The sequence below is a fragment of the Eleutherodactylus coqui genome, chromosome 2 (assembly GCF_035609145.1).
Source record: "Eleutherodactylus coqui strain aEleCoq1 chromosome 2, aEleCoq1.hap1, whole genome shotgun sequence".
NCBI lineage: Eukaryota > Metazoa > Chordata > Amphibia > Anura > Eleutherodactylidae > Eleutherodactylus > Eleutherodactylus coqui.
Genome location: NC_089838.1, coordinates 219395784 through 219412184, shown reverse-complemented (window position 1 = coordinate 219412184; position 16401 = coordinate 219395784). Strand labels below are relative to the sequence as shown.

Here is a 16401-nt window from a genome sequence, read left to right as displayed (position 1 = left end):
ACTAGATGGGCGTTATTCTACATGGCTGTCAATTGACAGCCCCGTGGGCTGCGTGGGTGACAACTCCCTGCTATCAGCTGTCGGAGGTAGCGGACAGCCTGGAGCTGTCATGGGGGGCAGAGGGGAAGTGCGATTGCCTTTATACAATGGATAACAGCAATCGCATAAAAGTGTAAAAACATTTAAAGAAAACTCAACACTTGAAGGGAGGCTCTTGTACTCTAGCAGGCCACCTCTAGCTTGGATGCAAGATGGGATACAGGCAGGCATGGAGTTATATAGATTTCTTTATGGTATCCTGTGACATATTAGTCCACGTTTGCTGCTATTATCCAAGTTGGCATTCCATATGGTCCCATACATGTTTTATTGGCAATAAATCTGGACACTGGACAGGCCACGGAAGTGTGACAATGCTGTGGAGGTATTCCTGTGACCCCCTTGTGTGTGCAGCCAAGCATTATCTTGCTGGAAAATGCCTCCTGAAAGCTGCCATGAGAGACAACACATTGGCAGGATGTCCTGAACATATCACTGAGCTGTCATTGTCCCTTGTACCACTACTAGGGGTGACCAACTGTCGTATGTGATGTTTCCCCCAGACCATCACACCAGCAGTGGGGGTAGTGTGCTACTCCTCAGCAAAGGCAGGATCAAGGCACTCACCCCTAGTACTCCAGCATGGCCATCATCAGTGCCAAAACTAAACCTAGATTTGTTGCTGAAGAAAACCCGGGTTCCACTCGATAGCAGTCCAGGTTCATTGTTCACAACACCAGTGCAACAGGGGAAAAGGTGGGTGGGTGTCAAAGGCAGTACACGTAATGGGCACCATGAGACCAAATGTCCTTCAGCCAAGTGCCTAGAATTAGTTCAGAAAGACACAGGAGCTTGTAATGATGGCACCACCTGTCTCTGGATGGCGGACAATAAAACAATTGGAGCTGCTCATGCTTGTCAGATGATCAGATGATCCTCTCTACTGGTGGTTTGTCGAGGAAGTCCTAAGCCTGTTGGCCTTGTATGCATGTCCTCACACATGCACTGGTCCAAACACCTCCTAACAGTCTAGTCAGAACGGCCCAGAAGGTGGGCAATTCATCGATACAACCATCCAGCTTCTCGCATTCCAATAATGCGCCCCTCTAAATCTCTGTTAATTGGGCAAAATCTCTTTGATTGCATCATAGAGGCGTCTAGTGGTCAACAAGCTCTACACACATGGGGAAAAAAAACATTCCACACAGGTAACCTCCTGGAGCCCTTTTAAAGGCCAAGGGTAGAACTAATTTTAGGGCTTTAGGTTGCAAGACCGTTCATTTAATCACACTACAACTCTAATTATTTGCATATCTGCCTGATATGTAACTGCATGCCGAGTTTTGCAGCAAAATGATAACTCCTAAGTGCTTGTTTTTTAATACAAAGAGTATATACTACTAAGGATAAAACCAATATAAATTGATTGAATAGAGACAATATGGCAGAGCTTTACTTGCTTTTTGACTGCTTACATGAGGTTGGCACATCTTTTATATTGCTCTTATTTACTTCATCTGATGTTATTAGCAATAAATATAAAATTCATAGTTCACCAACAAGAAATAAAATATTAGCAATATAAAAGACACATTGAGCATGCACTGTAGACACTACATATGGATGTACTTATTAGAAAAATGCCGTACTTCTACAATATGTAATAAGAAAGAATGACAGATGCACTCTAACTAAACTTGTACAAAGCTGTGAAAAAGTATTATTTTCCTGTTCTCAGAGGGTGATCTATTCTCTGCCATCAGACCACCCGTGAAGTTAATCCTTGTTGTTACATGAAGCTGCAGTTACATCCTAGTAAGATCCTACTCATCTATTCAAAATTATACTTTTTTCTCAAGAGCTCATAAATCTTGTTTTGCTACCTAGATCTTGATGTTCTTATCTTTTTTTCCAAGCAGTGAGACTTGATTAAAATGAAGATTTCTATATAATAAAAAGTATCAGAATAAAAGTACCAGTCCCAATTCCTATAAGTTAGCACTTGTGTATGGAGACTGTGTATATTTCAAATAAGAACATGGAAACATTAATGTCCCTGAACTTAGATCCTATATGCAAAGGTTTAATTTACTTGAGCCAAAAGAGCACTGGCCAGAGATTTATTTATTGCTGATATCCACCCAAGACATACCGTTAATGTGGTCATAGATTGGAAAATCAGATGTTAGAGCAGCAGCCAAGGCTTGGCATTGTTTTTTTTTGTTGTGATAGCTATTTTTGTAGTGGTGACAGTATAATGGTGTGAGGTAACCTCTGTTAATATTCATGATCATTCTGCTTGATCACAATCATATTTGCTTTAATGTAAGTCTTAATGTAAAGCTACTGTGCCTTTAAATGCTGATGGTGTTATTTCCCACTCAAGAGAAGAGTCATGTAATAGAAGGTGGAGTTAGAAACCGTAACTACCCTGTTTTCTCAAAAATAAGCCTTAGCGTAATTTTGGGGGAGGATTGGAATATAAGCCATAGCCTGAAAATAAGCACTAGCTACACTACATTATGAAAAAAAAGAAAAAAGAATACATTACCTAACAGGCTCAGTCCAGGTCCCTTCTGCTGTTCTCTAGAGGTTTAGCACGGTTCCCACAGTCCTCAGCCACTCATATAACATAACTCCCACCTTCAGGAAGCAATGGCTGTGATTGGTTCTTCGACTGCTGCTCAGCCAATTAATGCAGCCCTGCATGAACCAATGCGATTGCTGTGATTGGCCGCAGCTCAGCCAGTTCATAAATCCTGCCTCTACAATGCGATGGCTGTTGATTGGTTCCTCCATCAGTGCTCAGACAAACAATGCAGCCCTGGATAAACTGATCACTGCCATAGCATTGGTTCATCTTGATTGGCTGAGTAGTAGTCAAAGAATCAATCACAGCCATCGCTTCCTGGAGGCGGGATTTATGAATCCTGTAACCAGCAAGTGATGTTGTATGAGAGGCCAAGGACTGCGGGAAGTGCGTCTGAGCAGTGGACAGGAGTGGGAGGGGCCCCTGAAAAGAAGACCTAGTGCCTCTTTTGGGGCAAAAATTAATATGACAGGGTCTTATTTTGGGGGAAATATGGTATATAGGTAGGAGGGGTTGAGGACTACAGCTGTAGAGAGAGTACACTATGTTAACAGAGCCTGTGGCATTGGCCATCAGAAAAAGAAAGACATAGTGGACTTAATACTGATTTTGGAGGAAAAAGAAGGAAAGTAAATCAATGCAGCTTGAATCTTACGTTTTCCTGTTTACTGTTGAGTAAAGATGACATTTAAAAACAAAGATGTGGTTGAGTGGCATTAGAAGGGACTTGTGAATCATGTGATTACAGTGCACTCCAGATTGCTTGTGATTTAGTCCGGTAACAGCCCTACTGTCTTCATATCCTTCATACTGGAGGTAAGTCATGGTTCCCCCTGCCTGACAACTATCTGTAGTAGACTGATGCTCTGACCTGGGGTCTCCATTTAACAACAGGATGTGCAGACATATTGGTTGTCACTAGAGATGAGCGAGCACCAAAATGCTCGAGTGCTCGTTACTCGAGTCGAACTTTCAGTGATGCTCGAGAGTTCGTTTCGAGTAACGAACCCCATTGAAGTCAATGGGCGACTCGAGCATTTTTGTATATGACTGGTGCTCCGCTAAGGTTTTTATTTGTGAAAATCTTAGCAAATCACCAAAGTCATGTAAAAAACACAGAAATGGATAGGGCAGGCGAGAAACAATATGCAGGGCTGCATTTCGGGCTCCGAGGTCTCACTATTAAGCCACAATAGTGGCAAGAGTGAGACCCCCCCCCCCCCCGCACTGTCAGCATAAAGATCGTGTAACAGCTGTGGCAGAGAAGAACGATGTTAGCCCATTGAATTCAATGGAGCCGGCAATACAGCCGGCTCCATTGAAAGCAATGGGCTGCCGGCGAGCGTGGGATGAATTTTCGGGAAGGGCTTAAAAATATAAGCCCTTCCCTGAAAATCATCCAAAACTGTGTAAAAATTAAAAAAAAAAATATATACTCACCTTGTCCCAGCAGACGGAGTTCAGCCGCGGCCGGCCGGCAGTTCTCCTGAACTGCTGTGAGTAGTATTCAGCAGCCGGGGATTTAAAATCCCCACCTGCTGAATGAGCTGCCTCTGATTGGTCACAGCCTCACCAATCAGAGGCAGCCCTCACTCACCCATTCATGAATTCATGAATGGGTGAGTGAGTGCTGCCTCTGATTGGCTCAGCGCAGGGACCAATCAGGGGCAGCTCTCAGCTGAATGACAGCTAATACTCGAACGAGCATCAAGCTCGGACGAGTATGCTCGCTCATCTCTAGTTGTCACCTATAGACTAACTTGTAAAAAAACGTTCTATTACTGTTCCTCTTGTAATTTGTTCTAAAAAAAAGCTGCACAAAATACAAAATGCCGGTATCTATGTAAAGAAATAAAATGCAATGATCAAACTAATTTATAATTTACTAATAAACAGATGTTGCAGTTGCTAAAGGGGTTGTCCCGCGCCGAAACGGGTTTTTTTTTTTTCAACCCCCCCCCCCCCCCCCCCGTTCGGCGCGAGACAACCCCGATGCAGGGACCTAAAGAAAAATCCGCACAGCGCTTACCTGAATCCCCGCGCTCCGGTGACTTCTTACTTACCTGGTGAAGATGGCCGCCGTGATCTTCACCCTCGGTGGACCGCAGGGCTTCTTTGCGGTCCATTGCCAATTCCAGCCTCCTGATTGGCTGGAATCGGCACGTGACGGGGCGGAGCTGCACGGAGCTACACGGAGCCCCATTGAGAAAAGAAGAAGACCCGGACTGCGCAAGCGCGTCTAATTTGGCCATTAGACGACGAAAATTAGGCGGGCTCCATGGAAACGAGGACGCTAGCAACGGAGCAGGTAAGTGAAAAACTTCTTATAACTTCTGTATGGCTCATAATTAATGCACAATGTACATTACAAAGTGCATTAATATGGCCATACAGAAGTGTATAGACCCACTTGCTGCCGTGGGACAACCCCTTTAACATCACTGGGGCATCGTGATACTTGATTTACAGCATTATAGTACATTGTACGTAGTTGAAGGAGTTACACAAAGTGGATGTCAAATTAAAGGTTATTAACGTTTTCAATGTGGTTGTGCTTTGGATGTTGTCTCTGTACTTCTATAAACCATTATCTTCTCCTGGCACTTTAAAATTGGTTATTCATATCCAGGTTGCTCTGGGTATGCCATGTAGGCATTCCAGTGCTACAGGTGGGGCTTGCTCAGTAGGAACGATAAGGGACGACACTTTTTTTTAATATATATATATATATATATATTAATCTCTTAGGACCAGATTGCTGACCAATAGCAGGGCAGTGCTTAGCGGGGAAGCACACAGGAAGGAAGTACGGAGTAGGAAATTGTGATCAATGTAGTTTCAAGCTGTATGTCAACAGGGAATGTGGAGTCCATCTTAGAAAATAGCTATGTGGGTTAACATCAGAAATAGACGACAGGACAAGAAGGTAATGGCTGCATGCATAAACATGGCACAAACACCTCTCATATCTGGAATTTCTGAAAATTCGCTTTATAACCGGAATTCCCCTTTAGGTTCTAACAGTTTAAATGTCAAGTTAATGTTTGCTCTATCTGTGCGTCACTTCTTTTCATTTTTAACCTAACATAACTTCACAGTCCTACTTCAGAAGTGCCACTGATGTTAACAGCACATTGATTTCAGACATAATAAGACACCGTTCTACTAGAAGTTTCAGTTGGGATCAACTGCCCAAATATATCACAGAGGGCTTAGTAGGGCTCTTAGAGAAAGAACTTGTCACACAAAAAGACTTAACACATCCGTCTACTTGCTGACTGTCCCTATATAAAACCCCAGTCACATGATCTGTCTAAAGGCCTATTTGGACACAACAATTATCGCTCAAAATTCGCTCAAAAGCCATCTTTTGAGCGATAATCGTTGAGTGTAACTTCACTGACATCGAGCAGTTTTCGTTAAGCCCTTGCTGATCTTACAGCGTTCTGAAAGATAACAATCAGCCGTATCAGGGATTCACAGCGGGATACAGCTGACACTATTGTTTCAGCTATATCCCGCTCCCTGATGACAGGCGGGGTATGAGGAACAGAGCGGTCCACCTCTGTTCTCCATACCCGGCACGGAGCGCTCGGCTGTATAACACCCGGGCTCTCCATGCAGAAAACATCTGGATGCAGAAGACAAGCAGGGACACCCCTTGGTCTAGCCCTTCAGTTGTAAGCACCCCATATGTGCAAATACCCTCCTGGTTCTGAATGGGCGGATGCATGAGCATATTTTTATCACATTACCTGAAGCCTGTTCCATAATGAATAGGGTCTTGCTACTGTGGATGTTCCAATGCAAATATGGGGTATAAAACCCATAATATGAGTAACCCCATCCCACGTATGTATGTTTCAGATATTGTCTTTTTCTGGTCATTCTGCTTGGATATATATATATATATATATATATATATATATATATACATTTTTTAATCTAGAAAATAAAAGTTAAGTTGTAGGATGTCTTTCTGTGTCAGGATCAACTGCCCAGATCTGTTTCTGTGTGCAGTGAAAGGTTTCCCTCAGATGTCATTACCCTATTCGGTCAATCCCAGTATCAGATCTGCCTTGTTGCCTTGAAACTACACATGATTACCAGTAGGGGTCTCATACTCCCCCTCCCATACTTGCTAAATGAAACTCATGGCTTTATGGTTAAGTCAAGTGAACTCCAGGAAACTCTGAAATTATTGAAGACTTAAAGCATTCAGCAATAAAATACAAACTGTAGCAGTTCAAAATCAGTCATTTTTATGTATTATAGACTATATATCATGTAATCAAAAAGAAATATAGAATTCAGTTCGGTACAACAGCAGAAATCTTTTACTACTCCCTGGAGGAAAGGGCCATTTATTCCATTTTGCTTTGCTTGACAATACCTTAGCAATAGCTAAAAATAGACCCGCCATAATATACGGTAGATTAGGAAATGCCACCAAATGAAAGTGATTAATGCACATTTAAATGTCACCATATTTTAAAACTGCATAATGCGCAGAAAGTTCTCAGGAAGCAACAGAGGAATTCACTGTCTGTCACAATAATGGTACATGCACATCTACAGTAAATAACTCCAATGCAGAAATTATATTTATTTAAAAGATGAATAAAGATAGTTAATGCATAAAATTCATTGAGGCACATGTTAATGCACAATCCAGCTTTTATATGTAAACACTGAAAATACATCTAAAAAGCAGATGTTCACATTTCAGCTGAAAATTGTACCTGTAAACACTGTTCTTCGATACATTGGTGAACCTAGGTTGACGAATTGAAATAAAATATTATTAGAAATTTTAGGAGCTAAAGAACAGATAGCCAATAGGGATAATAACTGACTTTGTAATAAATCGGTAGATAATAATATACAGAAGATCATTCATACTGCCCTGCACCCAAAAGAGTTCTTCCAAAAATGAGGTAGGCAGTGAATAAGCGAATACAAATACTAGAAATTACTGAGAGGTCATTCTAAAACGTAACCTTTATTTAATAGTTATGAAAAAAGGCAAATATTAAATGGACAATTTTCCAAAAATAATTACATCATAAATTCAAATGTAAGTTGGAAAGATATATATAAGGTATTCCAACTCTGTTTAAAGAAAGGGAGGAGACAGTTCAGATACTAGAACTAGAAAGAAACTGTACGACAAGCGAGAAGCAAACACATTTTTGTTCGCCATTCAGTTGGGGCATGCATTTACAATCGCTGTAGTGCTCACAGATGCCTGCACCTGAGCGCTATCTTGGAGCACACGGGCATCCGGGGCTTCTCTCCTCCTCGTCATTGCAGCTTCAGTTGAGTGGCAGACGGGCTTCTCACTACACTAGCCTCTGTTACTATCACTCCTCTGCTTCTCCACTCTTCTAATCTCCCATAGCAGGAACCATGATCCAACACAACCAGTGACCCAGAAACCAAGAAGACAATCAACATAGCAGAGGTAGAAATACTGCGTATACACTAACGTGAAGATAGAGACGCTCACCTGTCCAGGGAACTTGCACTTCACCGCTCTCGCAGCTTCACTCCTTCTGTCAAACCCACCCACCCAGTGCTGGCGACTCGGCAAGAAACTGAAAAACTTTATTGACTTTAAGAAGAAAGTGTCCTGCTTTATCAAATCAGTGCCATAAAATCAGGACACAGAGAACATGTTTCGAACTCTAAACTGAGTTCTTGATCACCTCCTACAGAGAGCGTGTTTCGAACTCTAATCTGAGTTCTTGATCACCTCGAGGTGGTCAAGAACTCAGTTTAGAGTTTGAAACGCATTCTCTGTATCCTGATTTTATGGCACTGATTTGATAAAGCAGGACACTTTCTTCTTAAAGTCAGTCAAGTTTTTCAGTTTCATAGAAACACTGCCCCAGGAGAAGAGCCAAACTACAACAGGACTGGTGGGAGTTCTCCTGGTGTGCGTCCAATGCTCACATCACGATCTAGGCCACACCCCTTTTTTTCAATATTTCAGATCAATGTTGCACAGGTTGACCTTGTGATGCTTGATTCAGGCAGATATTAAATGATATCCCTAGAGAGAGAAAAAATGTACATGCTGATATGGGCTTATGAGTCATCTTTCACTTTAAATATCCTTCATCATAACCCTACACCTTTCTTGGAAATTCCATAATAATTGCTACATGTACAATTCACAGTACTACGTGTCCCCATGTCAATCAGAAGACAAGTCAATGTGTGGATCTATGATAACTCGACTCATATACTGTCTTAAGATGTCAAAATCAATGCAAAGTTTGTACCAGAAAAAAAAGTCTCCAAGCCTTAGTGAGTAAGTCAAAACCTACGTCTCAACATTGCTAAGTATATAGTGATTGCAGATATATTTTACAGCTTTAGCTTTTTTTCTAGCTTTTGTTCTATTGCTAGGCTAAGTAAGGATGAAAACACTTATGGCTCTTTCACAGAGGCATACGCGAATCTCCGTCCGTGAATACGCAGCGTATTCACAGACCAAAATAAACTGATTCCCTACATGTTTCTGTCTATTGGCAGTTTTTTCGTTCTTCAAAAAAAACCCCATACAAAATCCCATTGATTTTGTGTGCATATACACAGCGAATACACAGGTTTCATACGTATTTACGCATGCCCATTGATTTCAGTGGGCTATTTTGGTGCGTAGTGTGCACCAAGATAGGATATGCTGCATTTTTTTTAACACGCAACCAAAAGTCTTGTGAAAAATACGCAAATGTGAAATCGATAGGCTGTATTCACTGCGTATTATGCACATAAAAAATATGAGCGCAATAGGCTGCGTATTTACGTTCATGTGAAAGAGCTCTTAGGTCCAGTGAAAACAGAGACTACCACTAACCATTTCTGATTAAAAGGGAAATCCACCTTAAATAAATCTTCTGTTGTCGCAATGATATGTCAGAAGTGGTTCTAGGTGGACCTGTAATTGGCTAAAGCCTCAGAACCACTTTGGAGATCGCAGAGATTTCCACTACTGGAAATTTCATATTTAAACTTAATCCTTTATAGATAACCAAGGCATTCTGCTTGTCTGCTTCAACTGCTGGACTCTGAACCCCGCTACCAAATTCTAACAATAGGGCTGGGAGACAAAAAGTGTGCGTTCACCATTCGCACATGAGGAAAAAAATTAATACTGTAAAGCTGAGTGAGGAAATGTCTTGATTTTCAATGCTGGGTAACAATTGGACACACAGTTTGAAGCTTTTGGGTCCTAATGGAAAATTTTGGGTAGGATATTGTTTCTCCTTAGGGAGAGCACCTAGAAGGTGAGTGAAGAGACTTATAAGTCCATCCATGCTCCTCTGGGAAGACTTGTATAAAGAGTCTAACAATAACTTGCAGGAATGCTGCCTTCGAATAGGTGGCACTGCAAAGGTATTTTTCCTTATTTGCATATTACCCAGAGGAGCATGGATGGCCTTATAAGTCTCCATGCTCCCCTTCTAGGTGCTCTCCTTAAAGAGAAATGTTAACCCTCCAGACTTGCGTCACAGGCCTCTCACTAGCTACTGAACACTGATGAGGGGCAAAAACCCCAAAACAGCTGTCTGGGTATGGATTCAGGCCAAGTTTTGAATTCCCAGTCATTGTTGTAAGATTTGTATAAAGAGTCTCATGTTGGCTTGCCGGATTACTGACTTCCAATAGTTGGCGCTGCAGAGGTATTGTTCCATCTTCCTTATTTGCAATGGAAAATCTGACACTAGGATGACCCTTCATGTCACGTTCAGTTGTTCTGCTTGCTTGACATACGTAAGAGGACTTTTGCACTGCGTTGTGTTATCTTATTTGGTTCTTCAACTGGAGTCATTAATGTATGATGTCCATGAGTGCTGAACTTCTCTATTGTGGTAATATTAAGTTTTCATTGGTATACAGTAGTACAAGTCTCATTTAATACAATAAATTGCTATAGATTGATAAAACCTTTCCCAAACAAGAAGTGGCCCAAAACTAAAACTAAAGTGTAACTTTATTAATACAAATGTCTGGAATGCAAAAAAAAAATGTTTCTGTTGTGTGTTGTTGCAGGGGGCCAGTATAGACCATCTGGTGACAGAGTCCAGCATTGGGGACAGGAACACTACAGCTGGCTTCAGCACCCAAGGTTGGTAAAGTATCCCTCTATGTTAAAAGCTCCATCTTGAACTGATTTACTGAATATTGCTCAATACTTTGTATTTAGTCTTTTTTTGTTGCCTTGTATTTATATACATTTACATTAGATGCTAATGGGAATCTAAATTACTTTTGTACATTATTCGAAATATTAAATATACAATTCCCCTATGCCTTACGTTACAGTTTACATTACAGTATTTGGAAGAGTCCATTAAGCTCGGCATGCATCACTGTCATGATGCCTTTAATGAGTTTTATTAACAACCCTCCTCACTTCATCAATGGTTTTTTCACAACTAGACAGTAGACTTAATATACATTGTTTTAACCATTGATTTTAAGTTTATTTTCACTTGTGTTCTCCCAAGGTGACTTTAATATACAGTAACTTTATACAGTCAGCTACTTTATTAAATGTAATGCTGATTATATTCCACTATTTCAGTTTCACCCATATTACATGCTTACTGTTCCGGACATATTAAAATAATATATATAGTATCTTTATACAGTAAATAAAAATACATTTTGTGTATTATGGTTTTAATGAAACCCCAGGCATGATGCCCAGTACCCAAAGCCAAAAAATAAATGGAAGTAAAAATGGATTTCTACATAAAACCATTCACGGAGAGCATTATGTGTCCCACAGCAGGCAGCCACAGTCACAGTAGTTTGCTCAGGAATAAAAGTTACTGGAATAAGCCAAGACCAAGTACCTTAAAATCACAGAGGTGAGGAAAAAGAAAAAAACACATATTCACTGAAAAAGCCAAAAATACCTGAAAGTCTGCAAAGCAGACACGGTCGCCATAGGCACGATCGCCATAAGGCAGGCACAATCGCCACCGGCACAATCGCCGTAGGGCAGGCGCAATGGCCTTAAGCCCTGAAGATATGTAGTAAGCCAGACAATAATGTGTGGAGGAGCAGCTTGTTCCTGGCAGGCTAATATGCAGTCACCCACTCAACCCAGCCCAGAATGGGGAGGAGTGACTGCATATACTAATAGCCTGCACATGTGAACGATACCAAAGATGTCAGCCATAGATGGGTGGTGACCCACCATACAGGATATCAACCCTGGCTGATATGACAGCGGGTTGCCCTGTATCTCCAAGGTGGGCCACACTGGCTGACATCTTGGGCTCCCCCACCAACTAGCAAACTACATACAAAGATACTAATGCATACTAATAAAATGCGGGTGTTAGTACTGCATTTTGGCCAAAACGCATAGGCTGACGGACCGCGTCGAGGTCACACCGCTTCCGTCAGTACCTACGCTAACTCACAATAAATTACATAAAATCACAGAGGTGAGGAAAAAGAAAAAAACACATATTCACTGAAAAAGCCAAAAATACCTGAAAGTCTGCAAAGCAGACACGGTCGCCATAGGCACGATCGCCATAAGGCAGGCACAATCGCCACCGGCACAATCGCCGTAGGGCAGGCTCAATGGCCTTAAGCCCTGAAGATATGTAGTAAGCCAGACAATAATGTGTGGAGGAGCAGCTTGTTCCTGGCAGGCTAATATGCAGTCACCCACTCAACCCAGCCCAGAATGGGGAGGAGTGACTGCATATACTAATAGCCTGCACATGTGAACGATGTCAGCCAGTGTGGCCCACCTTGGAGATACAGGGCAACCCGCTGTCATATCAGCCAGGGTTGATATCCTGTATGGTGGGTCACCACCCATCTATGGCTGACATCTTTGGTATCGTTCACATGTGCAGGCTATTAGTATATGCAGTCACTCCTCCCCATTCTGGGCTGGGTTGAGTGGGTGACTGCATATTAGCCTGCCAGGAACAAGCTGCTCCTCCACACATTATTGTCTGGCTTACTACATATCTTCAGGGCTTAAGGCCATTGCGCCTGCCCTACGGCGATTGTGCCGGTGGCGATTGTGCCTGCCTTATGGCGATCGTGCCTATGGCGACCGTGTCTGCTTTGCAGACTTTCAGGTATTTTTGGCTTTTTCAGTGAATATGTGTTTTTTTCTTTTTCCTCACCTCTGTGATTTTATGTAATTTATTGTGAGTTAGCGTAGGTACTGACGGAAGCGGTGTGACCTCGACGCGGTCCGTCAGCCTATGCGTTTTGGCCAAAATGCAGTACTAACACCCGCATTTTATTAGTATGCATTAGTATCTTTGTATGTAGTTTGCTAGTTGGTGGGGGAGCCCAAGATGTCAGCCAGTGTGGCCCACCTTGGAGATACAGGGCAACCCGCTGTCATATCAGCCAGGGTTGATATCCTGTATGGTGGGTCACCACCCATCTATGGCTGACATCTTTGGTATCGTTCACATGTGCAGGCTATTAGTATATGCAGTCACTCCTCCCCATTCTGGGCTGGGTTGAGTGGGTGACTGCATATTAGCCTGCCAGGAACAAGCTGCTCCTCCACACATTATTGTCTGGCTTACTACATATCTTCAGGGCTTAAGGCCATTGCGCCTGCCCTACGGCGATTGTGCCGGTGGCGATTGTGCCTGCCTTATGGCGATCGTGCCTATGGCGACCGTGTCTGCTTTGCAGACTTTCAGGTATTTTTGGCTTTTTCAGTGAATATGTGTTTTTTTCTTTTTCCTCACCTCTGTGATTTTATGTAATTTATTGTGAGTTAGCGTAGGTACTGACGGAAGCGGTGTGACCTCGACGCGGTCCGTCAGCCTATGCGTTTTGGCCAAAATGCAGTACTAACACCCGCATTTTATTAGTATGCATTAGTATCTTTGTATGTAGTTTGCTAGTTGGTGGGGGAGCCCAAGATGTCAGCCAGTGTGGCCCACCTTGGAGATACAGGGCAACCCGCTGTCATATCAGCCAGGGTTGATATCCTGTATGGTGGGTCACCACCCATCTATGGCTGACATCTTTGGTATCGTTCACATGTGCAGGCTATTAGTATATGCAGTCACTCCTCCCCATTCTGGGCTGGGTTGAGTGGGTGACTGCATATTAGCCTGCCAGGAACAAGCTGCTCCTCCACACATTATTGTCTGGCTTACTACATATCTTCAGGGCTTAAGGCCATTGCGCCTGCCCTACGGCGATTGTGCCGGTGGCGATTGTGCCTGCCTTATGGCGATCGTGCCTATGGCGACCGTGTCTGCTTTGCAGACTTTCAGGTATTTTTGGCTTTTTCAGTGAATAAGACCAAGTACCTTGAACTAAGTTGTTTGATTTTTATGGCTGCTGAAACTGAATGAAAAATGGTAAGCAAACGAATTATCATTCATTGGTTAGTCACTGGCAGTAGTCACTTAGCTGAGATTCAGCGAGAATCTGAGCGATAATTGTCCCATGTAAAAAGGCCCTCAGTTACTGCTATTAGACACTGGGACCGTGTCCATGCATTTTTCTTTAGTGGAAATGAATCTTAGAGAGGGCAATATACTTTTTATGCATTATTCTCTTTTGGAGAATAAGCTTCAATGGAATCCTCTTTTCTTTGTGTACAGGACATTAAGCCAAGTGTATAAAGAAAGAAAGTATAGCAAGAGATCAATTGAAGGTGCCCTTTGAGCCTTATAGATGCTGATGTTAAATGGTAAATGTCAGCAGGTCCCTGATTTGCTTTTGTATACAGGACATATGGAGCCCCATTCAACCATTTTACTCTCTTCTGGGCAGGGAGGTACTTGCAGAAATATACAGGGGAAGGTATGAGATCTGGAATACTACCAAGTAGCTTGACTACTCAGACTCAAATATTGATGACCTATCCTTAGGATAAGTCATTAATATCTGATCTTTGGGGGACCACTGCTTGGGACCACTGCTAACCAGCTGTTTGAAGAGGCCATGGTGTTCGGTTGAGCGTTGTGGCCTCTTCACTGCATACCAGGCACATCACTGTACATTTTGTGGCTGCACTGGCTAGTATAGCAGCTCACTCCCATTCAATTGAATAAACGACATCCCTGGGATTAAAATAGGCTGTGGTGCTCATATGACCATCATGTCCTCTTCAAACAGCTGATCAGCAGAGGTCCCAAGTGGCAGATCCACAACAATCAGATGTTGATGATCAAGATAGGTCATCAATATTGGAGTCCCAAGAAACCCCTTTGAAGGAATGTGCTTATTACTCTTAAGATCGATCCCAAGTATTTCCCAAGTGTTGTTCAGGATTAAAGGCAATCACTATTTATTCATACATTGCAAGTTACATTATATGGTTTCTCTAAGAAGGATATCTTGAACCCTGTAATCCCTTTATGTAAATTTAACAAAGTTGTTGAAAGTTGAAAAAATCATTTTAAAAAAGTATACTACACCTAATTGCTATCTTCATGTTTTGCATTGTAGTGTCCGTGGACAGCACCTCCATGCTGGTGTCGGAAGTTGCTGATATACCCGCTCATAGCTGTTCATCAGAAGACCTTTGTTCATTGGAGGTCCAGAGTTCTTTGCGTTCTGCAGACTTTTCTCCCTATAGCACTATTCGTACAGCAGCTACAGAGAGTAGCTGTGCCAGCTTGGAACATAGTCTCCGCTGTGGCCTTCATCTCACCAACTCTCAGTGTTCACCAGATGATGATGGAAGCAGAGCATCAACAGACAGATCTCAGTGGCAAGACTGTGACAATTATACTCAGTCCAGATCCTTGGACTCTTCATCTGAAAATTTTAGCACCTCAGAAAGAGAAACTCAACTGTCAACAAAAGAAAGGAAAGTGTCTCAGTCATTGAAACCTATAAAAATGTGTTGTGGTGTGTTCAGCCAACCACCTGGACAATGCCAACCATCACCAAGTACATTACCAATAAATCCAACACCTCACTCAGGACAGAAGGAAAAGACAGTCCAGCAGCATCATGCCAGGAGATATCGGATTGCCAGCATAGTCCGATCCACCAGTGACCCTGTTTCCTGCTCATCTAGTACAGAAGGTAAACACTTGTAACTAGTTAACTGGGCCTCAAATAATGGGGCTTATTTGCTTATACTGTCTAACAGTTACATAGTGCAAATTTCGACTAGATACTAAGTTTAGACGCTAATGAGTGGTCTAAACGTAGATAAATTTAGTAAACAGTCTTAAAATGCCCAAGGTTCATCTAAGTTTAGACCACCTATTAGTTAGCTTAGTTTACACCAAAACTTGTGCCACATTTTTGAAGCAATTCTGGGTAATGGGACGCACTTTATGCCATGCCCAATTTTCAGACAAGTTAGAGAAACTTTGAAAGTCTCTAAAAACAAAATTTGGTGTGAAGCATGTACCTTTGTGCCTGAAAATCATCATATTTTGAATAGTAAATAAGCCCAATTGTGTTCAATGGAGCCTACCTTATAAATTTAGAAGATGTTCAATTTCTTACAAAGCATTTACTGCTAAATTTGAGACATCATAGTGCTATTATGTCCACAATAAAAGTTTTTATATGCTGTTTAGTGATTTGTAGGAAGCTTAACCCTTTCCAATCCAATTTGTATCCTAATTTTCCTAGTGGGCTTACTCTCTTTCTGACTAATACAACGGCGCTATATACTGGCTAAAGCCAGTACTGCATGAGGTGACACGTTGGATAGGCTCCGACAGCAGAGAGGTTGGCAATATACAGTAAGAGAACCCCAACGGATGTCTTTCAACATCGGA

General features: G+C 42.1%; 1 protein-coding gene across 1 annotated transcript in view; it reads left to right on the top strand.

Annotated features, from left to right (window-relative positions):
* Positions 1-16401, top strand: part of ENTREP2 (endosomal transmembrane epsin interactor 2) — a 786181-nt gene that overhangs the window by 721732 nt on the left and 48048 nt on the right. The window contains exons 8-9 of the mRNA XM_066589957.1: positions 10691-10766; positions 15107-15691. Of these exons, the coding sequence (XP_066446054.1) occupies positions 10691-10766; positions 15107-15691 (661 nt within the window). The remainder of the gene's footprint in view (positions 1-10690; positions 10767-15106; positions 15692-16401) is intronic.